Here is a 24,856-nt window from a genome sequence, read left to right as displayed (position 1 = left end):
TAGCTAAAGACCACTAAGCCCTCGGTCACCCAGCCTTGTCTTTGCTGGGAAACATAATTTATGTGTCTGCAGCATTTCCTGTACCCCACCTGATGCTGTCAGTGCAGGACTTCAACTCACAGGAGCCATGGCAAGTGGATCTTCTTTATGCCAGCCTTTGTCTAACTTTCTTGAATGCTATTTGTTAAATTATTATATATTCATAAGATTATTCTGCTCATTGTGAATTAAGTGTTTTTTAATTCCCAAAATTAATCAGACATAGACAAAGAACATAGACAAAGAGTGCTTACAGAATGTTGGATTTCACAAGGTTGCAGACAGCATTAGTCTTGCATGAGCATGTTTCTCTTAGCAGCACAACAGTCTCATTGAGCCACTGCCTTGGTCTATTTTGTACATGCTGCCAATACTTATCATCTTTTTTTTTGTAAAGGAAGAGAACTGACTCATGCATGCCTTCGCTTCTGTTAGTGGGTGTGTTCCCAATGCTAAGGTACAATTACGGATTATTCCAGCACTTCAGGGCAGTAGCACTACAGGGCGCTTTCTGTGAAACTCTCTCAATTGATCAGGTAGGCTTATTTGAAGAACATATTATTTTTGTATATGTAGCAAAGCCACTTACTTAGCTTTCTAATGCATGAGAAGTTGTGTAAAAGCCTCCTCCATAACATCCTCATCCCCAAACCTTATGTACTTTCTCTGAAGCACTTTGCCTTTTGCAAGTAAACAAGCAACACAACTATCTTTACATGTTATAGTATTTTATAACAATTGTAAATAGTGTAAAGTGAATTAAATATTGACCACGGGGACTGCAAGGACCTAACTTGGATAAATCATTACCTCTGCTTACAGGGAGGATGCCTGGTATTCGTGTATCCTGCTGTTAGACAAGTTATCCAAGTGTTCATTCTATATCTTCTGTCTTGTATGTTATGTTATGTTATGTTAGATCATATGAAATAAAATATATGTCAGTACATGAATATTTATGTAAATGTTTCAGACTTAGGATAATATTTCACAATTTAAAAATGTAAAAATATTCACAGTTTAAATTTTGTAATTTTAAAAAAAATTTTTTACAACTCTCAAATATATTGGGTGTGGAATGTTCATATAAATAACCTTGAATATGCCATAAATATGAAGATGAATATGCCTTGAATATGCCAATTAATGTACCCACAGGGGTGGCTGCTGGAACCCCATGCAAATGAAAGAATAGAGGACCTTAAGTCCCCTTTAGCTGCCCTTTAATGCCAACTTACAGCATTGGCTCTTTCTTTGAGCTTTGCCAAAAGTCTATAGCAATCTATGAAGTTCAGGATGAAATCTCTACCTATGCTCCAATGACTTATATACACAGGACGAGAGAATGCTTGAAGTTGGCATTACATGGAAAAAAAGTCTTTCTTGCACCATGGAAAGAGGTAATCCATTAGTATGCATATAGAAGAACATTTTCATTCTGGGGCTAATGAGATCAGTATGGAGAAATGGATTATTTCTTTACAGGTTGCTTGTTAACTTTAAAACTGTTAACTATGAGACACAACACCAAAATGATTAAAGTTATTGACTCATCAAGAGCTGGGCAATTGGGCGTTTTTACCATGGAAAACTGTGTCAGGTTATATATTTCCCAGTAACCACTGGGAAAAATGTAGTACTAGATGCTGCCTATACAAATGAAAGTCCTGGGTGTGTACTAAGCTGGGCCTCTGCAAGGAATTTGTTGATGATATATTCCCTTTAAGTAGGCTCTTAAATCCTAGACTATCCATGCAGTTCAGAGAGTGGAGAATTCATTTCTGTGGGCTCATGCACATGGCCTTGGATTCTGTCAAGAGATAGAGCAGGTCCTATTCCTGACAGAGTTGGCGGTGCATGTGTGGCACTCACCCGCCAATGACACATGACCAGCATGTGACCATTGTTTGCGTACCTTAAAACTGCACTTATTGGCCCACATCAAAACTTATTGGACCACATTATCAAAAACAGTGCAAACTGTATTATGTGCAGTTTGCCTGTGTATAGTTCAGAGTGCGCCATATTCAGGATTTCTGCCACAGGTTCTTCTGGGGAGAGTTCTTTCTGCCCTCTGCACTGCTCCAACAGAGTGAATCACTTTTTTTTGGTGCACCTTTAACATGGGGTGTGCAAAACATTACTGTCGGACTTTGCATGATAAATGTGGCGCAAGGTCCGACTGAGCATGGAAACGCCATTTCAGTGCAGTATAGTGCAGCTGAGACACACATGTCCAGTGCGCTAGAAATGTGTTTCAGACACTTCTTAAATACATGTGCAAGCAGTTTGCAGTGAAAAGAATGTGCAAAGTCCGGTGCAGGGGCTTTAATGAATTTGGGCCATTGTGAGCAGGTAGGCTGGGTGCTGTCACATGATGCAGTAAAAACTGGATCGCATTCAGCTTTGAGGTGGTTTTAGGTGCAATTTTGTTAATTTAACAGGTGAAAGACATTTGTTGTTGACAGGTTTCCTCTTCAAAATCAAATTAACCCGTTCCGATCATGTCCTTCACCTTTTAACAAAACTGCACCTAAAACCACCTCAAAACTGATTGCGATGCAGTTGTAACTGAAACGTGTGACCGCACCCTATGGATAACGAAATCGAATTAATTATTTAATTGATTCCTTCTCCAAAATTAGAAGATCAAGCTTGAGAGAAAACAATGGGAGGAGAAAAATTGTATTAAATACTTTTGAGTCAGCAATATAAAATTACTTGATGATTTAACCAGATTATCAAATTAAGAGCTATTGCAGAGAACATGCTAATTGTATAAAAGGCTTGTAAATTAAGTCTACATAGTCGGAATTTATATTGGCAAGTCCAACACTTCTGTTGCGCCCATTTTCTATGCCCACACACAATGGAGTGAGATAATAAAAATCTCCACACCTTGAACAATTTGTCACTGCTTTTGCTGAGCCTACATCAATGTTTAGATTTGTAGCACATGTGTGCCATATAATACGCGATGTGCGCCATATATTCCTATAGAGAGGGGCGGGGGTGAGCTGCGCTCATCCACTGTTCCTCTCCGCAGCACGGATGTATGTACCATTGTACGGCGGGCATACATCGTGTGAATGTAGCCTAAGTCACAGTAATATCAGATTGCAGGTTACCGAGGACGCTTGTGCTGATGAGATCACATAAGCGTCCTTGATTACCCATGATCTGAGAGAGCAGAGGTAACCCAAGCTGCTGTACAGCAAGAGGAAAACGCTGAATGGAGATCAGCGAAAGTTACCCACAGACTCTTGAGATCTCAGATGGGTTGTTTGCAAGTCGGAATGATGTAAGTCATGGACTTTTAGTTTTGACTCTTATTTTGATTCACCTTCGAACTATTTTTATGAACTCTTCTGTTTTCCAGATAATGGAGGCCTTTCATATGGCAAATGCAGCCTTTGCTGTAGACATATTCAACATCTTTAATGAGAAGTGCAAGACTGAGAATTTCATCTTCTCACCATTAACTATTTCATCCACTTTGGCTTTAGCTTATAAAGCAGCCAAAGGAAACACTGCAACAGAAATGAAAAAGGTATGTGGAACATTAATTATTATATATGTCACCCTATATGCATATTATCATAGCATAATATTTCTTCACCTCAGATACAAGATACAATATGTTTGTTTGCAAAGCAGAATCTATAACCTATGTAATACCCTATACACATAAACCCTGAGGTGTGCTCAGGGCAGCCATCAGGAAATTCGGGGCCCCATACAGCAAAAGTGTCTGGGCCCCAACACACCCCAAAACCGAACAAGCCTCCTGCCCCCCGCAGTGACCTTTCACAAACAGGGTTTGAGGCCTGTTGCTACGACAAGGCACACTCTTCTGGTAGATTGCCAATAGGAGTCATACTATTGAACGTCACGTGCAATTTTTCACATTTTCATAAAAAAAGCTAAATCCTGCTATTGAGGGACCTGCTCAGGTTTCAAGTCACTTTGAGAGGCCTAAATAAAGTAAAACCCCATAAATTACTCCATTATAGAAACTACACCCCTCAACGTACGTAAAACAACTTTTATGAAGTTTGTTAACCCTTTAATTGGTTTACAGGGGTTAAAACAAAATCGGATGCAATTTCGAAATTACATTTTATTTGGCTAAATTAATGTGTTTTTCATAAAATGTACAAATTCTCAGTGGATAAAATTCCAAAACGCTCCTCAAAATTTGATCCCCCATCTCTCCCGCGTATAACAATACCCCATATGTGGTGGTAACCTGCTGTATGGGCACACGCCAGGGCATTGAGGGGGAGCTGCGCCATTCAGAGCAGATTATGCATTGTCACTTTTTATTGGCTATACAATCTTTATTTTTTTGGCAATTTGGACATTTAAGGGCTTATTTTTTGCGACATGAGATGCACTTTACAAATACTTCATTTAAGTGGGTCTATAGCTTTTCGATGAGATTTTATTAACTCTTTAATGTATGGAGGAAAAGAAAATTGTCAATTTGGGGTTTCTTTTTTTTGTATATTTTGGGGGTCGTACACCATACACTAAAAATACTATAATATTTTCATTCTATAGATCACTACGATTACGGTGATACCTCATTTATATAGTTTTTCATTTATTTTTACAATTTTACTGGAGAAAAACTAATACAGAGGAAATCTTATTTGTTTCTGCATCGCCATCTTTTCGGGAACTTAACCTTAATATTTTTTGGTTGACAGAGCTAGTTTAGGGCTTATTTTTTACGTGTTGAGTTGTTCTTTCAATTGGTACCATTTTGGGGCACATAACTTTTTTTGATCACTTTTTAGAACATTTTTGTAAAGGGATTTTATGAAAATTTATATTTTTGGCGAGTTTTTCGGGTTTTGTTTTTACGGCGTTCACCGTACGGGTCCAATAATGTTTCTGACTTATTGTACAGATTGTTACGGACGCGGTGATACCAAATATGTGGGGGGTTTTGGTGATTTTCAGGTATTTTTACTTTATTAGATGTGTATAGGGAATGTTTGTGTTTAGGGGACTTTAACTCTATTTAATTAATTATTTTTATTAAAAATTGTGTTTATTCAGTGTTTTTAACTTTTTTTTCTTTACTTTTACAGGTTAGCTTGAACAAGTGATCCACTGATCACTTGTTCAAGCTATTCTTCACCTAATACAGTGTAATACAGATGTATTACACTGTATTATGTGAAACACTGAGCATGCTGCGCATGCTCAGTGTGTCACAGCCGGGTCCTGCCAGGAGGCACGGACCCGGCACCCGGAAGAAGATCGCGCAGCCCTGGGCACCGGCAGTCCCGGGGCTGCGATCAGAGCAGCGGGACCCCCCCGGTAAGCGCCGCGGGGGGGTCCGAATCCTGTTAAATGCCCCTAGCACGCCGCGGTCAGCGCGACCGCGGCGTGTTAGGGGTTAACACCCGCGATCGGAGAAATCTCCGATCGCGGGTGTTAGAGGAGGGTGTCGGCTATAATATATAGCCGACACCCGCAGCTTCTGGCCCCGGGCCCCCCCCCTAGTGTCTTAGAGTCCGGGCCCCATAGGGCAGTACCAGTTGTACTGCCCTATCGGCGGCCCTGGGTGTGCTGATAAGATGCAAATCGTATTGTAACAGTGCTGTCCATAGTTGGGAGTTCCTCTTGAAATAGATACTGGTTTGCCTGTGATCCCACACCTTGTCACTAGGCTTCTTATAAGTCATGCTTCATGTAAAATGGGTTGCCGTGCACGGTAACTTTAAGTAAAGGCTTTCCTTGGAAACCGTTTTTTCCATGTTTCCTTCCCAGCCTCCACGCACCTGCAAAGGTGGTCTTTAGGTCTTTCTCTTCAACAAGTTTCTTCCCTGACCTATGAAAAATACTAGTAGCAGAAAAATTCAATAATAAGAGTGTCATGAAGAGGAACTGTTTTGGGTATTTCTCTTCATATTTATTTTGTGCTTTTGACTTGAGTAATTCCTTAATTCCTCAACATATTGTCAGCATTTTGTATGAATTATTCTAAATATTTATTTTTCCTCATTTATAGGGTCTTCATTATGAAAATGTCAAAGACTTTGACTTTGGATTTCAAACTCTTTCTTCAGACATTAATAGAATTAGTTCTGCATCCTCCCTGAAAATGGTCAAGCGCCTTTATGTGGATGCTAGTTGCAATTGCACTAAAGTGAGTATAAATGTTTTCATACAAGTAGGTAGAGGAATAATGCAGTTTCATTACTAACAAGAAACTCACTCCACAAATCCACTCCAATGTTCATAGGTCATAGACCTCTGTCCGATCTCAATGGATGCTTTATACTTTACATTCAGACCCTAAACAATCAGGAAATGGTTACTAATAATAATCAGACAGCTATAAATAAGGTTTTATACTTGGGGTATGGAATATATATGTAGAGAATATCATCATTTAAAATATAAGTGCAGTATGAAAAAATGAAGTCTGGATTCCGATATATTAGGAAACAATAAACAATTCTGTCTCTTAACTCTCAGTGTAAATTAAAACTACTTTATAATCCCTGGGAACTAGGGTATACTACTGAATGGTGCCTCACCCAATAAACAGTGAGGGTTTAGAACACATACAAATTATTTAGTGGACTCACCACCTCCTAGATATAAGACCTGTGTTTCTTACATGGGTATTACCGCTGCTCACTGGTTGTCTTGTCGTTGTTTTGATCAGTGAAATGGTTCCTGTAAAGACATTGCTACCTAGAGATGAGCTTTATCCTCAGTCAACACTAAGACAACTCCAAACTTGAAACAGTATCAATAATTCTAAGATTTAACCCATAGCAACAAGTAATTTTTTGACTGGTCCCACTGTCCAAGATAAGTGAAATATGCAAGCATTTACAAGTTTTTAGTTATAATATCTTTTCCATGGTTTATGTGCTGGTATCATAGACAACATTATTATCTGGAAGTGCTTGTTTTAGGGCAATGGTTCTCAACCTTTCTAATGCTGTGACCCCGCAATACAGTTCCTCATGCTGTGGTGACCCCAAACCATGCAACTCGCAGTAAAAACACAGTAAAATTGCAGCTCCGATGGCTTTAGGCGACCCCTGGTTTTGGTCGTTTGACCCCCGCTGGGGTCCCGACCCACAGGTTGAGAACCACTGTTTTAGGGGAACAGTGAATAAAATATCACTGATTCTGACATACTGCTGGCTAGATTACTTTCTATATACAAGAGTTACTATGTATTCATTAAAGGGGTTATCCGAAACCCTATAAAAAATATATATGTGGCTGGGGGGAGCTGCTTAAAAAAATAAAATTGTACTTACCTCCGGCGGTTACTTCACAGCTTCCGGCTGCATAGTGGTGGCTGCTCCCGCCCACCCTACACCATTCCCAGCGCTGTATCAGGCACTAAGATATGGAGATAGGTGGGCGTGGCCGGCTATTTACAGTGCAACTTCCATGCCCCTGAAACAAACAGAGGCACGGCCCGGAGAGACAGTGATGCGGGACACCGTGAGGGAACGGGGAGGTAAGTACAGGTTTATTTTTTAACAAGCCCCCCACTCCGGCCACATTTCTATTTTTCATAGTGTCCCAGACAACCCCTGTAACCTATATTTAAAGGAACCCTAACCTAAAAACAGGATCAATGAAATATGCAATATGAATTGGCAAATGGTCCTTTACGAGAATCTTTTGATATACTCACTGGGGCATATTTATAATATGCTGGCACTGTGCCTGCATGGTTGCAGACTATAGGAACTTTGCAGGTGCATGGCAGAAACGCCTTGTGTACTCCACTGATCAACAACAAATTGGCATGGAAGTAGTGCAATGGGGAAATTGGTGCTTCCTGACCATTCACCAGGAATTGTGCCTATTTGAGGGCTTGTACTCCAGATTTCAGGTGTATAATCCCTGATAAATGTGACCCACTGGGACAGATCTTTTAAACTGGCAAGACAGAAAAAATGTGCACCTAAAGAGGTGTGTTAGTGCTAAGTCTGAGTTTGTGACACATTTAATACAGTGACTCGACGTAATTGTGCTGCACGCTGTATATTAAAGATGCACCTAAAAATAGATGGTGCGCACTTGCCAAGCAGTACAGATAATTGAAGACTGTGCGCCAGTATTTAATGATCTGGCGCACCTTGCAAAACTGCACATGATTGATAAATATTGGCCACTGTGTTTCTTCAGTACAAAGCACTGGCCTATTATAATATAATTTCAAAACTGTACTTAAAGGAAACCTACAACCACAAATCTTCCTATAAAGGTAGGTCGGGTGGTAGGTACTTTTTAAGGGCTAATCCTCACGTCCCCACAATCTTTTGCTAACTTTTATTTGGCAAATATGTAAATTTTCTAAAGCGGCTACTATGCCCTCTTAGCCTCTTTGTTCCTCCTACAAAAGATCTTCGGCATGCAGCTCCTCGTAGCTGTGCGCCCTCATCCCAGAAACCTGCTGTCACAGTCTATGGGAATAGTCTCTTGGGACTAAAGTGAGTGGACTCCCTGGACCATGCGGGGGATAAAGATGCTAGCCGCAACCCGGGAGCGGAGTCTAAGTGGACTCCTGGTCTTCGCCAGAGCTTGCCACAAAGCGGGACGGTCTTGCTTCGGCGGGGAGCCACCAGGTCGCTCCACGGGTGTGACTAGGCCCGTGGTGGCAGCCAAGGTAGGGACACAGGGCAGGCAGGACCATGGGAAGACAGGACCACGGGAAGCAGGACCTCAGAATGAAAAGACCGCCACAGGATTACAGGACCGCCACAGGATTGGAACACAGGAACACCACAGGAACACTGGAACACCGCAGGAACACGGGAACACCACAGGAACACGGAGCCGTCTGGAAATGCTCAGGAAACTCAGAGGCGCCTGGAAACGCTCAGTGGGCTTTCTCTTCAGCAGAATGACCTGAAGATCCGGCAGGGGATGCTGGGAGTCGCCAGGCTGTATAGCCGAGCCGGGAATGAAGCTACTGAGGCGTGGAGTAGCAAAAGATTGTGCAAAAGATTAAAAGGGCTATCCTCAAGTTCTATAAATGTACCTACCACCCAATCTAACTTTATAGGTAGATGGGTGGTGGTAGGTTCCCTTTAAAACCTTTGTTACATGTTGCTACTACTAGGTAGCTTATCTGTAGCTAAAGTTTATCTATCTAAGAGACGCCCAGTCTGGTGCAGAACTTGGAAATACGGCCCTGTTTTGAGAAAATGATATGGGACTTTGATCTTAAAAATTATATAAACTCAACACAATAATAATCCGAATGTGTTCACACTTTAAAATTAAGTGATCATCTATAGAAGAATTAATAAAATACATTAAATAGCTAAAATAGTATTTACTTTCTCATGTGGTAATAACATAAAAATATATAGATATATGCTTAATAATATATAACCATTATAAATATATTGCATATACATAATATTTAGTGACTCTCTAACAGTAAAGGAAAACATGTATGTAATATTAGATTTCTAAGTGATGCTAAACAGTCTAAAAACAATTCACTGTTAATTCATATTTTAAACATGAAGTGAAGATAGCATAGAAAAAGCAAGTGGCAAGTACTGTATACTCATTAGAAAATAAAATTAAGAGAAAAACAACATGGTTATGTTATCAGTAAGATCTGGATTCACTTTAGTCTATTACTTACTTTAAAGGGGTTTTCCCATTTCAGCTTAACTAATGTTATTGTTTTTAAGATAAAATGTTATACAATTTTCCAATATATTTTCTGTATCTATTACTCATGGTTTTCGAGATCTCTGCTTGCTGTCCTTCTATAGAAAGTTTCTGTGTCTACATCCAGTGGACAGAAATCTGACCATGGTCACACAGGTGCTCGGCTCGTTATATTGCAGAGAGTAATCAGATGTGTGTGTTATAACGAGCTGCGCACCTGTGTGACCATGGTCAGATTTCTGTCCACTGGATGTAAACGTAGAGGCTTTCTATAGCAGGACAGCAAGCGGAGATCTAGAAAACCACAAGGAGTTTGTATAGAAATTATCTTGGAAAGTTGTATAACTTTTTATAGTATAACCAATAACATTAATTTGCTGTAATGGGAATACCCCTTTAACCCTGCCGCAGACTTTTTCTGTTAGAGTTTGCAATTTCTACTTTTCTCAAAAGCCATAACTTTTCATTTTTCTTATATTTATTTTTTTATTATTAGATGAGACAATTTGGGAAGCCAAGATTCCTAATATGTTTATAGTTATATCTGTTTATTTCTTACGGTTTTTGTTTCAGTTAAAGTGAGGTCATTTAAACTTAAATTTTTCATTTTTCTCTATCATAGCTCAAATGACATGCTGTCATTGGGGTCTGCATCAGGGTCAATTAAAAGGTTATTGCCCCCGATAGCTACCAGTATCCTTTCTGGATGTAAACAACGTGTGACTTCTTTATAATACAGCAGTCACCCAACCTGTATGGAAAGAGCTTAGACCTCGTTATACAGCTGTAACAACACTGCCCTGTACTATTATGGTGCTTGCATTAAGGTGTTAAAAAAAAGTAGTGAATAAAAATTTAATGGATATATTTCTATGATAAAATGAAATATTTATATAAAAATAATTTCACCTTTAGGAATTTATAAATTCAACAAAAAAACCATATCCTTCAGAACTAGAAATAATTGACATAAAATCCCGAGCAGAAGAAGCTAGAAATCAGATAAATACCTCCGTGAAAGACCTCACTCATGGTAAGTTTTCTTTACCTTCCATTTAATCAACCTTAAACCCTTTCCTCTGCATGAATTCTGCAATTTGGAGATTCAACTTTTTTTTTTTTTTACTTTTACTATAAAAGTATGGTGGATCCTGCTAGTCTAATTTTTAGTTAGCAACCTTGTGTATTTAGAAAATTAAAGAGCCGAGTTTATACAGTGGCATAATAGGGATGTGGACCTAACTAGTGACATTGAACATATTAATACTAGTCCTCACAGTTGACCAATCATAGTGTATAGAAGAGGAAATAGTTTAATTCAGGGACTATTCCCTTACGCTAATCAAAGTAAAACAATACTGCTACGTATGCAGCTTGCTGTGTTATGGATACGCTAGTCGCTATACTTTGTCAGTCCTCTGAGCAAGGATATTCAGTCTTCGGCTATATTCACACTTATCAAACGATCGCTACCCTGGAGAGGAGGAAGGGTGACCCCTCCCCTTTCCACAGATATACATGGCGCACGGTGCCTTAATACAGGGAAAGATAGGACACGGTACCGGTCCGTGTGCCCATTGTCGGCCTATGGGATACGTATATATATACGGCCGCAAGCTTATACATCCCCCAACGGTCATATGAATGTAGCCTTAGAGCTATGATTGCTTGTTTATAATAACATTGTTGTAGCAATTATAGTTGCATAGTATCAATTGGGATGTTGATACAACTTATTCCACATATGATGAACGATACTGACATCTAGTGTCTAATTTTGGTACCTCTATTACACTGTGTTCCAGTGGAAGTGTGTGAATTAGACTCAATAGGAGCCCATTGGCTTTCTCTATTAGTGAGGGAAAAGTATACATCCTATATACCTTGGCCACCACAAACTACATTGACTTTATAATTCACAAAGGTTAGTACTAACAGTGCAGCTGCACACATATACATACAGTGGAGGGAGTATAGTAACATGTAGTATAAAAATTTAAATCTATATTTCCCTGAGTTTCCTTCTTATATTCCACTGTTATGGTAGACTCCTACATATACCTATCTACAAAAAAGCCATTCCAACCAAAGAATTATAAAGTACAATTAATCTTTATTACAAATCAAATGACAAACACTTTAAAAGCAACAAGAACAGGCTGGTCACATAGAAGGGAAAGCGGAGACACTACACAAAATCAGACAAATCTTGCAGGGTGGTACATGTGAATAGGTGCTACCCTCCTAGGGGGAGGTGTGCCTGAGGAGATATGCTATAAGTCCAAAAGGAGGGATGATCCTGAAATCGATGTACAATGTTTAAAGTGCATAGTGCCTGTACATCCCAATAGGGGGCATATCTTAATCTAAAAAGCACACATTTCATTATAGCTTATCATGGAACAAATAGGACAGCTCTATTATATGTCCTATTCTGAAGGTAAACAAATATATTTGTCATGATAGCAGTGAAGTAATCATATTGCACATACCCATTGTAGTAAGTTCGCCTGCGGTCTGACACAGAAGCCCCGACGCGCGTTTCGGCGCTAGCCTTCGTCTGGGGGTCCAGCAGAGAAGGGCTCTGGGAACTGCCTTCGTCTGGGAACTTTCGGGTTCATTAGCATAATTTAAAAAGTTCTTTTTAGAAGAAAAGAGGCCATGGATAACAAATATAAAAGGAATACCACAGTTATGATACCCGGATCTATGAGTAAATGTCCCTTTTTTCCATGCCTAATTTTAATGGTAGACGGGTTATAGATTATAGGATATAGGAAGGAAGCCATGGATAACAGATATAAGAAGATTACCACAGTTACTGTTCTTGGACAGTAGTGGATTATAAAATTGATTGTTTGGCCAATAGCCACATGCCCAATTCTTCTAGGGGACCCATGGCCACACAGACTCCCTATCAAATGTTATACTGAGAAGGACCTTCACCTGTGAAATCCTCATCTTCCCATTTTCAATACATATGTACACAAGAGCCATTTCAGGACCTTTGAAGGTCCTCCAATGGTCCTGAAAGCAGGCAGAAGGGAAGCATCCACCATTCGCCAAGAAGCTTGATTCTGGTAGCATATGTGGAAGTGAATTCCAGACTTGTAGAGGCTATAATATTTAGACCAGGACCTATGGCAATATTAATCTGCCACTGGATCTATGAGATCTATGATTTATTTTGCTTGATTTTGATGGTAGATTTCTCTTAACTTGACTCTTTTAGTGGCTTTTCAATGACTTCTGTTGTCTTCTGAAATAAAATATCACAGTGCAGAAAGTTATCCTGCAGAAAGTTATGATAAACTTCTGTACAGGTATATAATAATAGAATTTAATTCTGATTTCAGAAAAACATTTGTAAATGTAGCTACATATTTTAATCCTTACATTTATCTTCCATCACTGCAGGTAATGTGGAGAATATGTTGACTGAGGGCTTGTTGAATGAAGATACTGATATGCTTCTATTGGGAGCTGCACACTACAAAGGAAAGTGGTTTTTTAAATTTAATGAATCGGAAACAAAGGAGTCTGAGTTTCATATTAGCAAGGTACGTTATACAGGATATTATATTACTATTTTCTTAGATAAAATGTAGTAATTGTCTGCTTGTGCTTGATCCTCCATAGCTCCAGTGTCAGTACTTTAATCAAAGCCACTCTTTTTTTCCTTTTGTGACGCAGTGATGCGACCAATACAACCAATCCTTGGTCTTATCTTTTTTTATGACAAAAGACCAATGAGGCCAGAGGTTGTTTTTAATGGTCTAATACAGTGGTGGCGAACCTATGGCACGGGTGCCAGAGGTGGCACTTGGAGCCCTCTTTATGGGCACCCTTGCCATCACCCCAGGGTAGAGTTTGCCTGACAGGACTCAAGGACTCTTGCAGTCCCAGGTAGCCCAGGACCCCAGAAGGAAGCTTCATCGATAATCCGAACTTCTTCTCCTTCTTTCTACTGTATTGGTGTCCTCAGGTGCCTATACAATTTAAACCTGTGAAAGAGCAGGTAGTAATAAGTTACTGCTTGTAACTTATTGTCGCATTGGCACTTTGCGAAAATATGTGGGTTTTGGTTGTAGTTTGGGCACTCGGTGTCTAAAAGGTTTGCCATCACTGGTCTATTAGATGCATGTGATATTATTGTGGCAGAACAAATAAGCAAAGAATTAAATTAAACCGAACTGAAGCGGGAAAAACAAACTTAAGGAGGTTGTGATGTTACGTTTAATGAGAAGAGTAGTGAAAGTTCAAGGTTGCAGAACAGGGGTGTAATTAAGAGAGACAGGGCCCCATAGTAAACTTCTGAAAGGGGCCCCCTATCTCCTTAAAATATATATATTTGTACCCTCTAGTTTTTACACAATCACACACATTTATACATTCATGCATACATTTTTATACTTATATACCTACACAAACAGTATACATACACCACATATACTAACATACAAGATCTACACACCCAATACCGCAGATGCAGGGGCCCCCGGGCGCTGAAGGCCCCATAGTGGGTGCTATGGCTGCTACCCCTGTAGTTACACCCCTGTTTCAGAAAGGTTTTGTTTACGTTTTATTTCCCATTATGTTAAGGTTTCTGCAGATCATATCTCCTATCTTCAGTCTGAGGAAATAAAGAAATTACTCAAAGCACCAGGCCTTAGCTTTTATATTAATGCTAATCCCTTATAAGAATATTCTATTGGGTACCCCAACAGGATGGGTTTCTCTGCCACTCTAACTCATTTTAGCACAACTTTATTAATCATATTACAATCTTTTTACAGTTGAAGGCATATGTATACCGTGCCACATTAGGTAGAGACCACTATAAGTAATATATTTGAAAAAGCAGGAAGGTGTAGTAAATTTTATACTGCATAAGATACTAATGCGTAGGGTGTGTATGCCAGTAGATGTCCCTGTCTACTAGTTTGCACTATAGCTTTATCATCACTGACATCTTCCTTACAATCAGTTGTGTAATCAATATAAGGCATATTATTAGTATTTGGTAGTAATAATATGTTTTGGTCTGTACCTCAAGTTTTTAACGTAACAGTATAACTACTTTGCTTAGTTGTTATCTAGTTATGCCTAGTATTGAAAAAATATATTTTTCCAAATGAACACTATGTTCTTGCCAGGGTGTACACCACCAAAAAATATTTATCAGTTTTAACAGGAAAGGAGTTAGTAGGGAAAAAGTGACTAGAATAAAATAACATACTACAAGAAAAGTGTTACAAAGCACTGTGAGGTGACCCGACTTCAGAGTTACTCAAATAATATGAAGATCTTTTGAAGCAAGAGCTGGAAAGTCAAGCAATCTCTTTGAGGGAGAAGGAATTTCTTACGGTGAAACATCCTTAAATTGCTACCTTTTACATGTTACCAAAGGTACACAAGAACATAGAACAACCACCCTGAAGACCTATTGTATCCGGTATAGGGTGCCTCATAGAAAAATGTAGACAGTGGTTGAACAACGAATTAAGAAGACACTATGCAGGTTTTACAACAATTAGATGACGTATATTTGAGCCCAAATGAAAGGATGGTAGACTAGGCTTAGTCTAGGCTGAATAGCAGTGGATTTCTTCCTACACAGAGATAAGGACATAGCCCACCGCAGAGAGATTTCCTCCTAAGAGCCTTATGCTTTGTACTAACACGTAATTATTTTAAATTTAATGGTCTTTTCTATCTTCAAATACAAGGGATGGCCAAGGGATGGCGCACCAACCTTCACAAATGTATTCTTAGGTTGGGGGTAGAGGAGTTTGTTTTTAAAGATAAAGGCCCAGTTTGTAAGGAACATATATGACATCATCTGTATTTGGAGGGGTTCGAAAAACACCCTAGTAGAATACTTCAAGTATCGAAATAAAAATGAACTCAACATCAAACTCATAGTGGATTATAGTGAGATAAGTATTCCCTTTCTGGATATACAAATTTTAAGTAACCCAGACAAGAACATAGAGATGAAATTGTATAGAAAAAAAATTGCGACAAACAGAATTCTGGACGCCAAGAGTGAACATTTATATAGCACCATTAAAAGGATTCCAAAAGGTGATATCCTTTGGTTAAATAAGAATTGTTTCACCTTGGTAAACTTCAAAAAAGGAGTGGTAGAAAAAGTGGTTACTTGAAATTCATTACAGCAATAGACTTCTCAAATCTGCATATAATACAGCATTACGAATAGATCGTAGGGATTTACTTCGCACCACAGAACGAAAGGATGATAACAAGGCGAGATTCATCTCTACCTATCATACGCAATGGACCGAGATGCAGAGCATTGTGGACAAGCACTGGAAGATACTCCAATTAGATCAAGATTTCAAAGAACATCTAAGTGAAAAAGCATCTCATGGGTATACTAAACGGACCACAATCGGTAGTCTTATCACAAGCAGTCATTTCAATCAAGCACCAGAGTGAATACCAAATACCCGGGATTTTATCCCTGTGGAATCTGTACGGCCTGTCAGATTCTAGTGAAGAAAAAGGAATACATACATGCATAGAAAGATCAAAGAACATATCACTTGCACATCAAATGGAGTCGTATATGTACTACGATGCTCATGCAGTCAACACTATGTGGGAAAAACCATTAGAGAACTGAGTTTGAGAATCCCAGAAAATCTTATATGAAGAATCAATATCAAGAACTACAAAAAAGAAGAAGCTGAGTGTAAAAGGAGGGGAAATCTCACAGGATGGGCAAGGCGCCAAAAGAAATGAAATATACGAAAAGGAGACCTAGACAAAATTCTCCTGTAAACTGAAAGTGAGTGGATTTTAAGAATTTACTCAGTAAATTGCAGAAGGATGAACAGGTCATTTATTTTTGGATAATACACTAGTTTTTTACAATGTGTGCCACAAAGCACCTAGTTGCCACTTTCCAGGACTGTAAAAATTATTTATATCGCTCTAAGCGATATGGTTATAATTACTGAATATTCATTTGGCTGAGTCATGTGGAGCTCCATTTGTATACATTGGTTGGCTTTAAATAAATTGATTATATATATATATATATATATATATATATATATATATATATATAATATACAATAAAAAGGATAAAATATTACAATTTTAAATTTATGAGGTTTAAGGAACACCGTCGATATAACCAGTGATTTAATGGTACACAATGAGCCAATGAGCTTGGTCTTTATTTATCCCATAGAGTTCACCCTCCTTCTTTCTGGATGTCTTCCAGCATGACTTGTGCTACATTGCATATAGGCTGCATATAAAAAAACAATGTACAAAGCATGAAGTGCCTACATTACACAGTTACATTACCTACATGATGCTTGATGAAGTAGCAGCTATGTTACCATCTATATAATAAAAACTGAAAATTTGTTTTGTAGAAGTTATGTTTAAGCCTATGCACTCTAACAGTCCATTGTAATTGCATTGGTCAATGGAATATTAGCTTCATATAAAAATGATAGCACAGATCTGTGCTCCACTGTCTGACAGCAGGTTATATATGACCAGCAAGTTATGGTTTCCTACATTGACATGTAAGCCATTGTGACTACGTCTACAATCTTTAGTCACAGTAGAGTGCAAGATTGCATGACCTTGTATTTATGGAAGGAGCAGCAGGAATATCACCATTTCAATTCCATTGCATTCTGGTGCATCCTTGATAAAGCAGGGTGTACTTATATATTATTACATATTATTATTCATGTATTTAATTCCATAGTGCTATCTAGAGAGCTTTAATGTAAGCTAACATACTGTACCATTATTATTACCTCTGTTTAACAATGCAAATATGTCTTTTTTACACTAAGACTGGAACTAAACCAGTCCCAATGATGAAGCTGGAAACACGACTTGGCATTAGAACAATGAAGGACCCGAATTTGACAATCCTGGATATCCCATTTGCAGGCAAACAAATGAGTATGCTCATTATAATGCCAAAAATTATTGAGGATGACTCCACTGGACTAGAAAAGGTAACAGAATTGGGTACATCAACACAGGCTGAATTGGGGCTGCGAGGAGTAAGAGTAGGTTATTAGTCCATATCTCAATTCTCAATATTCTCTACTATGTATTTTTTTCCTGCCTTTTTTCCTGCATCTCTTTATCAAGTACAGGCAGTCCCAGGGTTACATACAAGATAGGGGTTGTAGGTTTGTTCTTAAGTTGAAGTTGTATGTAAGTCGGAACTGTATATTTTATCATTGTATTCCCAGCCAGAACTTTTGTTGGGTTGTCATTAGAATCTTGATTAACAATAAAGCTTCATTACAGACACCGGTGATAACTGTTATAGCTGTTTATTGTAGCCTAGGACTAAAGTACAATAAATTACCAACATCCAGTGGTCCGTTTGTAACTAGGGGTCGTATGTAAGTCGAGTGTTCTTAAGTAGGGGACCGCCTGTACTTAGATAAGGTGTTGTGTCAGCAGACAGTGACAACTAAAGGCAGAGAGAGAGGTTTGAAAATGTATATTATGGTTTAAAAAGAGATAGGGAGAGCTAAGGCACGAGCTGGTGAGGCTTTTACTCTTACCGTTGTAACCTGTATTCATTCTGCATTGGAAAACACTAGGAAAATATGCAAAATAGTTTCTCGAGATGGGATAGGCAAAACCGTGCCTCTTTTAGCTCCTGTGGCAGCTCCCTTGACATCAAGCATGACTTTCAGGAAGCCTAATGACATAAAACCACACCAGGATATCTATTACAGAAGGAACAGATTCCCAAATGTAGAACTCTTACTTCCCGACCCCAGGTAAACACTAAGCAGGCTAAAAGGGTATTCATCATCATGATTTACTTAAACTAACTGTTATGTTGTGTATGGTTGTCCCCACACATGCCACCTATACCTTTGTTTTTATTTTCCAGTTGTTCCTTCCATGTCAAAAGTTAATGTTAGAAATATGTAAATTACACTGAATGCCTTAGCAGAGCACCTAAGGGCTCTGCTTTCTCACAGCAATAACAATGGTTATGCTATACTGCCACTGCATAGTGCCTTCTCTCGTTCCTCCCCCTACTGGGTCCAGCAAGATGTGAAGCTGGAGCCCTGAAGTTTTCTGCCAAAACACTTCATCCTAATTTGCATATTGCTAAGTGAGGTTTGGCATGGAAGGAGCAGCTGGACAATGAAAACAAATACATGGGGGACAGATGTGGGCATTGCTCTACATAGCAAAGCAGGTATTTCAAGAAGTTAAATCATGGTATGGATTTCCTTTAAAGAGGACCTGTCACCCTAAAAAAAACGCTCTAGTAGCTGCTTACTCGGACTGCCCCCTCATGAATACGCCAGATGACTGTAAGCTTGATCTGGTGTTCTGAGGGTGTGGCAGTGCAGTGTTCGGTAGCTTTATCAAAAGGTTTGATAGAGCTAGCAGTTTAACAGTGCTAATAATGGGGTAGTGCTAGGAGCTGCTTACTTTAGCAAGCAGCTCCTAGAGCGTTTTTTTTAGTTTGACAGGTCCTCTTTAAGTCAGGTTCTGCTACCAACAGTCACTTGCACATATTACAGAGGACTTTACAGACTTTTATTACCATAAATAATTATGGATAAAAACTCATGGTTCTAGATGTATGTTGAACAATGTGGATTATGGTGCGTTTCATTAATCATGTACTAAACTTTACTTTCAGATTGAAAAAGAAATGACTACGGAGAATTTTGTCAACTGGACCAACCCCAGCATGATGGCCAACAGCAAAGTAAAGCTGAGCTTGCCAATGTTAAGGATAACAAGCACTCTTAACTTAAAGGGCTCACTGAATGCTCTTGGTATACATGATGCAGTCAATAAAGAGGTTGCAGATTTTTCTGGAATGTCAGAGAAGAAGGGTCTTTCTTTGTCTGAAGCAATTTTTCAAGCTGGGATAGACATAGACGAGGATGGCACTGAAGCAGCAGATGAGATAAGAGAGAGAGTCTTGATGTCCAAAACGGAATGTAATGTTGACCATCCTTTCCTGTTCATTGTAAAACACACTAAAACACAGGGTATTCTATTATTTGGCAAGTATACAGGCCCCCCTACAGTTTCATTTTAGGTAAACTATGTACAATTGTACTTTTAGTATTAGATTTTCTATTTGCTTCTATGTATGCATAAAAAAATAAAAATAAAAAATTCCTTAAGTTGTTCATCAATTAACAATGCCTGATTTTCATTGCTTCCAGAAGTCATACATTTACAATTCCTGTAAATGGTCCGGTATGACAAACAAAGGAAACACTGCAACAGTTTACTTGCTTCTGACATGTCATTTTTACATTGTAAAGCTAAGTTTACATAAACAGATTTGTGACAGCCCATTATACCACCATTGTGCCTATACGATCAAAGTCCGAATGGACCAAAATGTCAACATTTGTATAAGCTGCACCTCTATGATTGGTATGCCTCATATGCAAATCTTTTAATTGCTCCATACTGTACACTTTGAGAGTGCTGTTTACTTTCACATCTGTGGTGTAAACATACCTTCAAAGTCTCGGGTAGGCACATTTAATAAATAATAAAAATTACATCAATAGATCATTTACGCACAGCAGTTTAGACTTATATCCATCTGACTGGACAAAAATTCATGAGAGATGTAAAAACATCCAGTGGCAACACTAAATATTTTTAGTCAAGGGAGAATATGTAACTTGTGTGTATTCAAATGATTATTATAAAGGTAAAATAAATTGCTGATTTGTTCACACTAGAGTCTCTTATCTGTAGGCAACACCAGCCGTGCTACTACAAAGCACAGTTACCGGATATTTTGTTGAAATTACTTAGATGGAACTAAGGGGAGGTGCTGTTTCTTTTTGCGGAGACACAGGGGTCTACAGCAATACTTCTTGGGAAACGAAAGTATGTTAATTAGCTCCCAGTGGCCATACCACAGACTCGCATCTACAACCGGTATTGTTTCAGGGTGTTTGCCCCTCCCTAGGACATACCAGGGTTAATGAATGATTTGATGAAATGCCTTAATTGCTGCTCAGTATACCTGTGTACCTGTAATGTGAAACACTTTATCCAACTGAGGCATTTAATGCAGCCACCAAGTAGCCCTCCACAATTCTATTATGGGCAAGCACCCTTGGGCCCAGATTTCTGCCCAAAAATAAGTTTGCCTACACTGCTATTTAAATCAGTCATTTGAAAAATATTTTTTTGAGGAATAGTTTAGGGGAATATGAAAATTTTGTACTATATTTCATCAGAAGGGAAATATTTATCAGGGCCTCTGCGCAATGTCAGTGATGTAGAAGCCCTGAAATAATCGCAAATCGCAAATCCCCCACCTTCACGCAGGCGGGAGTAAGTGTCTGTGCCAGTATGATCCTAACTTCTCTTTACCAAAGACAGATAAGGAGAAGACTGATAAGAGGAGATAGGAGCATTTTTCTCTAAGAAATATTACAAACATCACAGAGTTCAAATATATTAAAAGCAAGGAAGGAATACGTTACCTATAAATTTATACCTTAATAATGAATTAGTTGTACTTCAAAAGAACAACAAGTAAAATGTGTACCTTTTTGTGAACCCCAGTGTGAACCACTGTACAGTCATTCATTTTACGTTTCATATACAAAGTAAAGGTTACTAACTCATCAATTTTATTTTAAGTGTTTTGGGGAGAAATCACTCTGTGAATTAGTTATTAGATGTTGGTATGAATTTTTCATTTAAAATAATTTTGTAGTAATTGGTTGTATTGAAGATATACACACAGATCACAGTCTTGTGAAGGAACCACAGTCTTTTGTGTATAAAGTTTGTTAAAAACCATTTACAAAGTCTTTTTATATTGTGATCCTATGATGAGCCAGCTGGAGGTTGCGCATTGGGAGAGGATGTTGAGAGGGGTTAAAAAAATTACTCCAGCCACCTCCCATCAGTGCCTTCCTGTCTCTACAGAGGTACTACTATCTCCCCTCTAGAAATCAGGAATGGTAGTGTTAAAATTTTTAGACTTAACTTTTCGACATGAAAATTTGAGGGTTATACCCTTGAGCGTTACCCTCATTCAGGGTCTATTTTAGTCCCGGAGAGATGGGAATTCTCATCTTTACCGTCAAAGCCACTTTTCACCTTCCTGACATGGCCCGGTTTTTGAAATCTCCCCTTTGTGATTATAAGTGGTTATAACTTTGGAAGGCTTTAACATATCAAAGTGATTTTGAAATTGTTTTCTTGGAACACTTTGTACTTCATGTAAGTTGAAAAATTTTGGTGGTATGTTTTGTGTTTATTTATGAAAAAAAACAGATATTTGGTGTAACCAATCTGCAATGAGCAAGGAAGTAGTACCACAATTGGACATGTCCATGCACTTAATCGAGAAATGAATACAATGCATGTCAATGTACTCAGGCAACAGACATGCACTTTAATTCATAGTGGGCATGAGCAAATACTTGGTCGATCAAACAACCCTACACTTTTTAGTATGCATGATTGCGCTCTATAACTTTATATGTACTTGATGGAAAATTGCATTTTAGGCTGATTGTCTTACATACCAATGGATATGGTCAATACTAAAGAAATGTATAACTCACAATGGATGAAAGATATAAAAGGTAATGCATCATCTAAAATATTTTCAGTCAATAGATTTATTTGGATCGATTTACAGAACAAAATATTCAAAAAAGCTGTTACATAAGTGGCCATCCTCTCTTTCTAAGGTAAGGTCAGTTTGTTTTGTTCTGTTTCTCTGTTTCTCTACAGCAGGCAGATAACAAACGCATATTCCTGAAGCAACAGTATTATGTGGAGGGAGCAGACATGCGGAGGGAGCAAAGATGACCCAAGTCAGAAGGGAGAATGCTTTTGTTTGGGATCCGAGATCCTCAAGGATGGTTGGTGAATGATACGACAGTTAGGACAGTTTGTGAGTTTTTATAAAAAAGCAACGAATATGGAGGAGCATGTAGATACTAGAGATGAGCGAACATACTTATCCAAGCTTGATGTTCGAGCATTAGCGTACTCGCAACAGCTTGTTGCTCAGACGTATATTTCGCCAGCTCAAGAAAATGGCTTCTCCCGCCGTTTTGATTTTTGGCGGCCAGAAACAGAGCCAATCACAAGCCAGGAGACTCTGTAGTACACGTGGTACACTTACATGTCGATAGCAGTGGTTGGCTGGCCTGGAATATACTAGCCACTCCTCGCGGTGCTCGGATCATTCTCTGCCTGGATGCCGTTAGGGATAGAGCTGCTGCTGGTCAGGGAAAGCGTTAGGGTGTTCTATTAGATTAGTGTTAGGCAGGAGTGATTCTACAAGAACCCAAAAGCCCTTGTTAGGCTGGGATTGCTGGCACTAGTAGTGCAGCTACTACCATATTGTGACGAATTTGCAGGGAGACCTGCGAACGTTATTTTTGGCTCTTAGTGACACACATATCCATTTCAAACAGCTTAGTGGGACAATTTATTAGGGGTTTGATTGAATTAGGCACAGTCTGCCGATTTTTTTTTTTTTTTTTTTTTTTAAAGTGAAAGTGAAAGTCATAGCACAAAATCCTTTTGTGAGCTGTCAGTGGTGCAAATGCAATTTCATCTAGCTTAGTCTGCCTGCTAATGTTTAGCAAGCTAGTCTCCAGAAATCCCAATCCACATTCTCTCTGCCGGTGAAACGTACTGTATGTCACGTGTGGTGTAATCTAACACGGTTTTTTGTTCACATTAGTACCGGGACATTCAGCAATCCGCATTTCAGTTTGCTTTCTGATTTCTTCTGCATGTTTCGTTCATAAAGAAATTAAAAAAAACAAAAAAAACCTGCCGCTGCCTCCGCATGCCGTCCCCTATAGTGTCAGGGTCAATTATTGCGTGTTTTAGATGCTATCTCGCCTCACTCGGTCACTCTGTCATGGCCATGCTGTTGCCCATAATTTTGGCATAATGGTACGATTAAGCAGCCTCAGAGGCATCCATGCATGCTGCCCCTGCTGTTTCCTGTCCATTTCCGTGGTGTGTCCATCATTTTCTGAGGTTTCCAGGTTTTTGGCCAAGCTTCCCTGTGCAGAGCCTTGGTCCCCTTGAAAAATGCTCGAGTCTCCCATTGACTTCAATGGGGTTTGTTATTCGATATCATTCAAGGTCTTGCTGCAGGGGTCGCTATAGCAGCTGTATTTCTGTGCAGAAATACAGCTCCTACAGTTTGTGATGATGTAATCATCACATGGCCCTCCAGCTTCTCAATCACAAACAGCAGGGCTACTGACAGTGAAGAGCAGGACAAGGAAGGAGGACTATAACTGTTTGTTTTGTGAAGGGGGGGGGCAGAACTGGGAGGGAATTTTGTGTAGTGGCAAGGGAGGGAGAGGTGACAAGACCAGGGGGTTGGATTCTGTTTAGGGAGGGCGGCAATACCTGGGGGAGTTCTGTGTGAGTGGAAGGTAGCAGACATGGAGGGCTACCTGAGGGAGGTGAGGCGGAAGATAAGACCTGAGGGGAGCAGTGTTATAGTAATTATATTGTTTTACATGGGGGGCAGTACTATAGTAGTTATATTCTTGTACATAGGTGGCAGTATTATAGTAGTTATATTCTTGTACATAGGGGGCAGTATTATAGTAGTTATTATTCCATTTTTATTAGAGTTTTATCATTACATTTATACATCCATCCATGTTATGACAAATAAGAGTTTACATCAAATCGTAATTTCATGTTATAGATTTATTTAAATATTGTTCTATATAACTATATAATACAGTTGTTTATCAGACATAAATATGTCTATTCGCTGTTTAAGCATGAGAATAATAGACACATAACCATACACATATAAAGGAGTTAAAATAGAGAAAAGAAAAAAAAAAAAGTTAAGACAAAGTAAAAAGAAAAGGAAAAAAAAACAGGACAAGAACCATTTATACAAGAAGCTTTATCTTTTACAGGAGTATGTCATTATTTAATGCATATAATACCCATTTCTCCCATTTACTATCAAAGTCAGTAGTTATTAGCTTATGTAGCTTTCTCATTCATAATTTTTTCATATTGGTACACTTGCTTAAAGTTCTTCATAATTATTTTTAAGTTTGGACACTTTTTCCAGTGTAATGCAATG

At 38.8% G+C, this 24,856-nt stretch overlaps 1 protein-coding gene across 2 annotated transcripts; it reads left to right on the top strand.

Moving 5' to 3' along the window:
- The first annotated feature begins 422 nt into the window (after positions 1–422).
- Positions 423–20,421, top strand: SERPINB5 (serpin family B member 5). Of its 2 annotated transcripts, none has more exons than XM_072152684.1 (7): positions 423–575; positions 3,419–3,589; positions 6,065–6,202; positions 10,639–10,756; positions 13,141–13,283; positions 17,571–17,738; positions 19,409–20,419. In XM_072152684.1, the coding sequence occupies exons 1-7, from the start codon at positions 456–458 to the stop codon at positions 19,814–19,816; spliced, it is 1,266 nt and encodes a 421-aa protein (XP_072008785.1). In that variant the 5' UTR covers positions 423–455; the 3' UTR covers positions 19,817–20,419. The 2 variants fall into 2 exon arrangements, with proteins under 2 accessions (XP_072008785.1, XP_072008786.1); XM_072152685.1 differs by lacking the exon at positions 423–575 and adding an exon at positions 914–934 and having other exon boundaries at positions 19,409–20,421.
- The last annotated feature ends 4,435 nt before the right edge of the window (positions 20,422–24,856 follow it).

This window comes from Engystomops pustulosus, chromosome 5 (assembly GCF_040894005.1).
Source record: "Engystomops pustulosus chromosome 5, aEngPut4.maternal, whole genome shotgun sequence".
NCBI classification, from domain to species: Eukaryota; Metazoa; Chordata; class Amphibia; order Anura; family Leptodactylidae; genus Engystomops; species Engystomops pustulosus.
Note: the sequence above shows the minus strand (reverse complement) of the source record. Positions and strands in the feature narration are given on the sequence as shown.